The sequence below is a fragment of the Zingiber officinale genome, chromosome 7B, assembly GCF_018446385.1.
Source record: "Zingiber officinale cultivar Zhangliang chromosome 7B, Zo_v1.1, whole genome shotgun sequence".
Classification (NCBI taxonomy): Eukaryota; Viridiplantae; Streptophyta; class Magnoliopsida; order Zingiberales; family Zingiberaceae; genus Zingiber; species Zingiber officinale.
Window position 1 is genome coordinate 3,093,563 of NC_055999.1, and position 10,069 is coordinate 3,103,631.

General features: G+C 37.3%; 1 protein-coding gene across 1 annotated transcript; it reads left to right on the forward strand.

Annotated features, from left to right (window-relative positions):
- The first annotated feature begins 8,730 nt into the window (after positions 1–8,730).
- LOC122003496 (heavy metal-associated isoprenylated plant protein 28-like) lies at positions 8,731–9,550 on the forward strand. Its single transcript, XM_042558605.1, has 3 exons — positions 8,731–8,792; positions 8,873–8,948; positions 9,022–9,550. The coding sequence occupies exons 1-3, from the start codon at positions 8,787–8,789 to the stop codon at positions 9,384–9,386; spliced, it is 447 nt and encodes a 148-aa protein (XP_042414539.1). The 5' UTR covers positions 8,731–8,786; the 3' UTR covers positions 9,387–9,550.
- Positions 9,551–10,069: the final 519 nt, after the last annotated feature.

Here is a 10,069-nt window from a genome sequence, read left to right on the forward strand (position 1 = left end):
TCATCTTCTATATGTGACACCACATACTATGTTATCTACAATATAAATTAAATGAACAACTACAAACAAATGTAGATAATTTGACCAAATGTGATTCTTTATTCATAATGAATGTTTACAAAGCTTAGGATTTCAGTATACACTCCAACAGTGGTTCTACAAGCTCCCAGACCTTATTAGAGTACATAGACTCTATTTCAGAATTCATTGCCTTTTGCCAAGATGCTGCATCTATATCTTGGAGTGCTTCGTCATATGTTCGTGGATCAGGTTCATGTTTACCTGGGATCAAGTCCGAAGACTCTCCCAAAAATATGAATCTCTCAGGTTGCCTTACAACCCTCCCACTACAACGAGGCATTGTCTGTGGTCGTGTATCATGTGTGACACGTGTTGCAGTCTCTTGTGGTACTTCATCTTGTATTATTGGTACTGAAGTAGACGTGTCCTCTCTAAGTTCTTCTAAAACAACTTTGCTACTGGGCTTGTGATCCATTATATAGTTTTCTTCTAAAAACTGGACATTGGTGCTAACAATGACCTTCTGGTCTTTAGGACTATAAAATAAACCACCTTTCGTTCCTTTGGGATATCCTACAAACACGCGAACTTCTGTACGAGATTCTAACTTATCAGCATCTGGTTTCAGCACATGTGCTGGACTACCCCAAATCCGAATATGTCTTAGACTGGGTTTTCGCCCATTCCATAATTCTATGGGAGTAGAAAGCGATTTAGAAGGTACTAAGTTCAGAACGTATACTGCTATTTCCAGGGCATATCCCCAAGAATTTGGTAATTCTGAATAACTCATCATCGATCTAACCATCTCCATAAGAGTCCTATTCTCCATTCTGCTACACCATTACATTGGGGTGTTCCGGTGCAGAACAATTGGGATTGAATCCAGCTCGATAAGTAATTCCTAAACTCTCCTAAGAGGTATTCGCCACCACGACAGTAGTGTCTTGATACTTTTACCTAGTCGTTTCTCCACATCCTTGTATTCTTTGAACTTATCAAAGCACTCGGACTTGCGGCGCATTAGGTAAATGTATCCGTATCTTGAATAATCGTCTATAAAGAGACAAAATATTCAAAACCACCTCTTGCTTGGACAGACATAGGACCACACAGATCAGAATGAACCAATTCTAACACTTCTTTGGCTCTATACCCTTGGCCTTGAGCGGCCTCTTGGTCATTTTACCTTAGCAAGATTCACAAGTTGAAAAATTTTCCAACTCTAATGAACTCAAAGTCCATCGGCTATAAGCCTCCGAATCCTACTTAAGTTAATATGACCGAGCCTTAGATGCCAAAGATATGCTTGGTTCATTTCGAAGGTTCTTTTCTCTTATTAGAATTAGAGATGAGTTATAAATTTCCATGTTTTGCTTTGTGGAAGAAATTGATTTAAAGTATACAAATTGCCAACTAATGCACAGATAATCACATTATTTCTTTTAATAACTACATCGTTACTGAAAAACAGAATATCCATCTAAAACAGTTTAGAAACTGAAATTAAATTCTTTCTAAAGCTGGGTACATAAAGACAATTTCTTAAACCAAATTTCTATTTCTACTAAAAGATAAGTAGACGCTCTCCCACTGTAACAGTTGCCACCTTAGTAGCATTGCCCATGTAAGACTGTAATTTCTCCTTCGGATAGTCGTCGGGTTTCTGGAACCCCGAAATGGAGACATGATCGTGGCTCCTGTATCTACACACCGGTCTTGGTAGATAACACCGCTAAACATGTTTCAACTACTAGAGCATGAGATATACCTTTGTTTTGGTTCTTACGAGGACAGTCCGCCTTCCAATGTCCTGCTTGCAGATGAAGCATTGCCCTTCGACTTCTTCACTCCGGCTTTAAATCCCGTACTCGAGATTTATTCACTTTCTTTGCTGAACCGACTTGCTTCTTCTTCTTTCCTCTCGGTTTAGAAGTAGAACCATTTTCAGCATAGTGAATTTGAGCATTGTGACGAAATAATCCTTCTGCTGCTTGAAGTTCTGTCAGTAGTTCCCCTAATGAATAAATCCTCTTATTCATATTATAGTTCAGGCGGAACTGCTCAAAACTTCTAGGTAGCGTTTGGAGGATCATATCGATCTGGGTTTCCCCATCAATTTCTCCTCCAAGGATCTGTATCTCGTTCAGATAAGCCATCATCTTTAGGATGTGCTCCCTTACAGGAGTACCCTCTTGCATGGTGGCTGTCATTATCTTTCTCATGGCTTCTTGCCTAGAAGCCCTATCCTGATGACCAAAGAGTTCCTTGAGATTGTTCATAATATCATAGGCTGTTGATAAATCTTGATGCTGATGTTGCAATACATTTGACATTGAAGCCAAAATGTAACACCGCGTCATCTCATCTGCTTTTACCCATTTCCTATGATATTCAATCTTCTCTTGGGTAGATTCACCAGTAGGTGCTTCAGGGCACTGCTCAGTCAGTACAAATTTTAAGCTTTCAGCAGTAAGGACAATATCCAGGTTCCTTTTCCAATGTATGTAATTAGGTCCAGTAAGTATATATTCTGTTGAAGTATGATGGACAGTGGGTTGAAAGTCATCCTAAGAATCAAAAATAACTTTTGGTCAGAACTCTAAATTTAGAATAATATTGATTCCTCAAACAATACTATTTTAAATTAACCAACATCTCAAAACACCGTGAATTTTGTATGTCACGTTAGTGTGGACGTATACTAATTCAACATTTGTAAAAGGAGGGTTTTAACCCATTAATATTATTATCTTGTCAACCTAACTTTTTGACAAATAAAATTAATAGTTGGTATCATTTGGTCACACAAATAATAGCAGTGACTCCGATGGAGATGATACTATTAGATGTGTCTAAGTGTATACCACTACTTGACACTAAGTCCATTAATAAGATTATGCCCCTTCCGTTGGGGAAGATCACACGCTCTTAATTAACTTCCTATAGTCATCCAAAAATGGAAGTCTGTTCTAGTGATCCGCAAACAAGCTCATCCGTTATGGAGGAAGGCACTCGAGCCAACGAGCTTGTTTGCATCACTTACAAACCAGTAATGGAGACCATGGGATTTACTTAAAAATCCCTCTCCCACTTAGTTATTTATAAATGAGGAATTTTAACTATGCTAGCCTACTAAACTTGTAAACTAACATGCACACACAGCACAATATAAAAGCAATAAATAGAAAATTTAATTTTCAACTATTATGGCTTTTATCTCTAAATTGTCCTCCGTGTGTTGTCATCCCAAGCTGCTGCCATATTTGGCCACCGCCTAGGGTCTAGCTGTCGCATCCATCTCGCTCCTCGTTCCGCTGCGCCTCTGGTCCATAGAAGGATCCACGCTATGCACGATTCGATCCGCGACACAAAAAGACTTTTCCATCGTTGATCCTATATTCCACAAAAGGAATGTACATGTATCTAAATCAAAAATAAAATCCTAATAAAACTAAATAGCCTCTGCTGTATTTAAATACAATCACACACATATAAATGCCCTTGACATGTCAAGGGTCACACACATAATAACTAAAGCCATAATAGTTGGATCCTGCATCCACAAAGTTAGCACATCCTACTATTAACTCGCCTAAATTATGTATGACATGCATAATTAACCTAATACCAAATACGCAGAGCAAACCCTAGCTCGATACCAATTGTTGGTTGCTACTCGGAAAACCTATAGGTTCCATTGTACAAAAATTTTACGTGATCTGAACCTTTTCCTAGCTACCATGTGTTCTTTTAAATTAAATTTTGGATCGCCTGCGTAACTTAACACGTTTGATCCAAAACTTAATCTATTTGTTCTTTTAGGTTTTGACTTGGATCTCCTGCGGAACTTAACACGTTCGACCCAAATCACCTTAAGTTATTAATTCCATTAAATATTAATTTCCATAATCGGTTCCCAGTACTGACGTGGCGAGGCACATGACCTTCTTGGATATGGGAGCAACCACCACCGACTAGACAAAACCTTTTATAGAAATCTAATATTTAATTTCCTAAAATAACTTTAGGTTAACCGAAGAGAACAATCAAATCACAAGGAAAAAAAAATAAAAGAACACAACATCGAAAAACATATTCGAAATTCTAGAACGTAAGCCTCTTGTATTTGGTATTATTTCCATAAATAACTAGTATGATGCGGAAAGAAAAATTACTAGTTATACCTTGTAGAAAAACCTCTTTATCTTCTACCGTATTCCTCTTCTAACCTCGGACGTTGTGTGGGCAACGATCTTCCGAGATGAGAAACCACCAACCACCTTCTTCTCCTCCTAGCTAGGTTCGGCCAATAAAGAAGCTTCACCAAGGAAGAAAATCAAAACACCAACCAAGCTCCAAGAGATGCTAGCTTTCTCTCCTTCTTCTTCTTCTTCTTCTTCTCCAAGTAGTATCCGACCGCCACAAGAGCTCCAAGCCTTTGAGAGATTCGGCCACCACAAAGAGGAAGAAAGGACGAGGATGGCCGGCCACTCCAAGGAATAAAAGAGGGAGAGAAATAATAGAGGTTGTGTCTCATGAAGGCACCCCTACCCCTTCTTTTATATTCCTTGGCTTAGGCAAATTAGGAAATTTAATTACAATAAAATTTCCTTAATTTCCTTGACATGATTTAATTGAGAAAAATAAAATAAAATTTCCCAAATCAAACTCTAATGGCCGGCCACATCAATGAAGGAAAAATTAGACAAGTTTTAATCAACAATTAAAACTTCCTAATTTGTTTCCGGAAATTTTAAAAATAAAATTTCTCTTTAAAAATCTCTTCATGGTTGATAAAAGGAAATTTCTATAATTTTAATTTTATCAACATGTGGATAATTTTAAAGAAAAAATAAAATATCTCACCAATCTACAAATAAGGAAAGAGATCTAATCTCTTTCTTTAATCTTTTGTAGATCTTTTACAAGAGAGATATTTTAATTTTAATTCTCTTTAATAAATTATTTATTCCACATAATAAAAATTAAAATTAAAACCCCTTTTTAATTTAATTTGGCCGGCCCCACTAGCTTGGGCAATTTATACCTAGGCCAGCCCTAGCTTGGTTCCCAAGCTAGCTTGGCCGGCCCCCTTTGGGTGGGTATAGAAGGTGGGTATAGGTGGGTATAGTACTCTATAAAAAGAGGCTACGATAGGGACCGAGAGGAGAAATTGGTTTTGGTCTCCCGATAAAATTAAGCATCCCGTGTTTGCCCCGAACACACAACTTAATTTTATCAATAATAATTCATTCCACTAGAGAACTATTATTGAACTACCGCACCAATCCCAAATTACATTTTTGGGCTCCTTCTTATTATGAGCATGTTAGTCTCCCTGTGTTTAAGATATCGAATGTCCACTAATTAAGTGAGTTACTGACAACTCATTTAATTAATATCTAAGTCCAAGAGTAGTACCACTCAACATTATCGTCATGTCGGACTAAGTCCACCTGCAGGGTTTAACATGACAATCCTTATGAGCTCCTCTTGGGGACATTATCAACCTAGTATCTCTAGGACACAGTTTCCTTCTATAATCAACAACACAAACTATAAGTGATATCATTTCCCAACTTATCGGGCATATTGATTTATCGAACTAAATCTCACTCATTGATAAATTAAAGAAATAAATATCAAATATATATGCTTGTTATTATATTAGGATTAAGAGCACACACTTCCATAATAACTGAGGTTTTTGTTCATTTATAAAGTCAGTATAAAAGAAACGACCTCAAATGGTCCTACTCAATACACTCTAAGTGTACTAGTGTAATTATACAGTCAAGATAAACTGATACCTAATTACACTACGACCTTCTAATGATTTGTTCCTTTCCATTTTGGTCGTGAGCTACTGTTTATAATTTATAAGGTACTGATAACATTATCTTCTGCATGTGACACCACATGCTATGTTATCTACAATATAAATTAATTGAACAACTACAAACAAATGTAGATAATTTGACCAAATGTGATTCTTTATTCAAAACAAATGTTTACAAAAGTTTAGGCTTTCAGTATACATTCCAACATAGCTGACGTGGACCCAACGATGATCCTCAACAACAGGGTTTCATCGAGGCGCCTGTTTGGCACCAAAGTAGTATGGGCGCCTATACTAGCTCCAAGTGCCAGACTTCGGACGCTTAGACATGGTCCAGGGGCCCGAACAAGGTCAACTCCACATTGACTTTGTCCGATCTTTCGCTTCAGTCGCTTGGGTGATTTTTCGGCATCCAAAGTTGAGTTCACCATAACCCAAGTCCGACCTTCTCTCCTCACCAGAAAATTCTATAAGGTTATTCCTCCAATAACACTTATTATTTAATCATCGTATCTTACATGAAGTGGCTGCACGAACGAACTTATGATGGGGGATATCTCGTCGGAGTTCTTTAGGCTAGTAGCTGCCGCTGACAACACTGAACCTTGCTGGCTGGAAGTGGATTGCAGGATCAATTCCCCCTTGCGTCATCTCCCTTCCCTTCTTGCCCATCCTCAACCTAGCCGGTAATCCCTTTGTACTACGATCACCTTTTGCAGTATCCCAAAACCATCATTACCTAGGAGTGTTTCGATATGCTATATTGAACCTAAACCCCGTATATCATATATCGTTATGAAAAGTTTGGTTAAAAAATCATATCAATATCATACCGAATTTTTAGTATATCAAAATTTCTATAGCAGTTATATTAAAATTTTAGTATCGATATGGCATATATATATATATGATATATTGACATTAAATCTTATACTAATATTGAAAATTTTAGTATGATATAATACCGTATAAAATTTTTTGAAATATCAATAATATCGATATGATTTAGTATATTTCGATATGTTACCTATAATATATTATATTTTTAATTTTATATCGATAAAATAATTCTAACAGCATGAAAGATTTAAAAAGCATTGGAAAATTTACTGATAGCACCTTAGCCCAAAGCAAAGCAAAGCAAAGCAAAGCAATTGACAGCTCTCTGACATTCCTTTTCTTCCAAAGTCTGTGTTCTTTATCATCGTCACCTGGCCCCACTTCAAAAGTCAGGTGCCCTGTGTCGGACCGCAACACCTCCTGATCTTCCGATCCTCGTTGTCATTGTATCTGGGCATCTTCTCGTCATGGATAGGCGACGACTATTGCTCGATGTCATACGGCGTGAGTTGTGATCCCAACATATGGCCGATGTTAGCATGCACGGTTAGGACCCCATCTTTGCTTGAACTGGCTCCATGAACGAACCATGATGGGAGCTATCTCACCAGAGTTCTATAGGCTAGTGGCTGATCGCTGACAACGCTGATCCTTGCCGACTGGAAGTAGATTGCATGATCGATTTCCCCTTGCATCACCTCCCTTCCCTTCTTGCTCATCCTCAACCTAGTCGTTAATCCCTTTGTATCAAGATCACCTTTTGCAATATTCCAAAACCATCATTATCTAGGAATGATTCGGTATGCTATATTGAACCTAAACCCGTATACCATATATCATTATAAAAAATTCGGTTAAAAAAAATTATATCAATATCATATCGAATTTTTGATATATCAAAATTTCAATAGGGATTATATTAAAATTTTAGTATCGGTATGGTATATACGAAATATTGATATTAAATCTTATAAAAAATTTAGTGTAGTATAATATTGTATAAAAAATTTTGATATATCAATAATATCGATATGATTTAATATGTTTCGATATGTTATATGTAATATCTACATTTTAAAATTTATTTTCATTCTTAATCCAAATATTCTGATAGTGGGAAAGGCATTGGAATTATATTGGTCGAGGCAGGATGGTTGGGGAGATTTTGAATAAATAGTGTGGTATTTTGTTTTTTTATTTAGAACTTTTAAAATAATTCTAAAATATTTAAAAAGTATTGGAATGCCATTTACAATCGCTAACCAGATCCGGTTCATGCATGCTCTATCCTTTCGGACTTACTGGCACGGACTCCGTACGCTGCAATGTCAAAACGGGGACACGCTTCCTGGTCCCACAAAAGCCCATACTTTGTCACGGAATATAATCAGATCAAAGTTTATGTCCCTAAATTTTGTTGTCTCTATGTCTCCTGTCGATCAAATGGACTAGATTATATCTTAAGATATTATGATATTTTTAAGATGTATATAATATCTTCATGATATATAAAACATCCTTAAAATATAATTTAATTTATCTGATCGACAAAAGAATATACGGACAGAAAAATTTGAAGTTAGAGAATTTGATCTTCAATATAATAGCCTGTCCCCAGGTAAAGTCAGTCCCCTACCGACACCACCGTCATGTAGATCCCCTGACCAATAGTCACTTCACACGTCGCACTGCCAAGATTCACCAGCCACTTGTCACCTCAGGCATGGGCCAACACACAATTCTTTCGGCATTCCCAGTAATCTACGTGTCCCTTTCCAGCGACGCAGCTTCGCGACTCTTTTCGATGACCTTGCCATGCAAGTTAACTGTCTACCTACCAATTACCAACGCGGCCTGTCGTAATTGGAGAAGACTCTACGTTCCTTGGCCGCTCATCTTGCGGTCGCTATAGGTGCGAAGTAACCGCTTTTATATTAACAAAATAACGCGGAAACTTCTCTCCGTACTTTACTTCTCCATGCAGGTTTGCATTCCTCTATATAAATCTCGCCTTCGAGGAGAATTAGAACTCAATCATTATTCCTTAAGCTTCCCGTTATTGAAAGTGAGATCGCGCGGCAATATGGCAGTAAGTTAACGGTTGCACTTTATTGTTTTCAATCCATGACTGTCAAATATATATATCACAATACGTTTGCATGAATTCAGATTACAGAGATGTGCGTGCATATGGACTGCTCTGGCTGTGAGAGCAAGATAAGGAAAGCTCTGCTGAAGCTCGAAGGTGAACATTATTTCTGTTCGACTTTTGATTATATATTTTTAAAAATATAAAATTAAATTAATTATTACTGCAGGGGTGCATGACGTTGATGTCGACATGGCGCAGCTGAAGGTGACTGTAACTGGGTGGGTGGAGCCGAAGAAGGCGCTGAAAGCGGTGAGGAAAACGGGGCGACGGGCGGTGCTGTGGCCTTATCCGATGAACGCCGACGAGGTGATGTACCAGCAGGTGTACAACGGGCCTGCAGCTCCGCCGGGCCACCGTAATTACCCGTTCATATTAAATGCTGTTCCGAACTCCTATAATTACCGGAAGCACGGCTACGACGACTCGAGCTTGTACGGGTATTACCGACGGCCGCCACACGGCGACATAATTGACGAGAAGGTCGTCACGATGTTTAGTGATGACAACCCTAATGCTTGTTCGATCATGTGAAATTGCATTTACGTTCTGTTTTTTGGTGATTCATTTTTTTTTTTATTTTAAATAATTAAGTGCGAGGTGTATTTACGTACCGAGTTGGTCCTGTACGGTGGACATTTTAATATTATGAAAATGTAAAGAATACAATGACAATAGTGAGACTATTAGATACATTTCATAAAAGGCAAAAATACGAAGGTAAAATGTTTTAATTTCTCCCTCAAATCTTAATTAATTAGATACAGATTCACTAAGTACCTGATTAAATTTAAATCGTAATCGATAATTTGAGTTAAATATTCTGGACTATTATATTTTGTTAAACTCGAGAATTTATTAAAAATTAAAAAGTCGAGGCGGGATCTTCTGAATAAAACCCTCGAGTTCAACTTGAGACTAGTAGGGTTATAAATAAATATTAAATTAGTAGATTCTATCGCCATGTGACAATAATCCCTATTGCTAGTTGAGGCTTCTTCTAGCCCTCGCATCTTTGGTTGACAGAGCTTACGTCAATCAGAATATAGATTATTCTGGGGCGTAATGTTTCAAAAAAATTAACGAGAAAATAAGAGAGAAATAACGAAATAAGAAATAATCCAAATTAGGTTTTTAAAAAACCTTCTTGAAAAAATAAGAGCGGAAATAAAGAATAAAAAAGATGTAGTCGTAACATGGTTTAAGGGAAATCAATT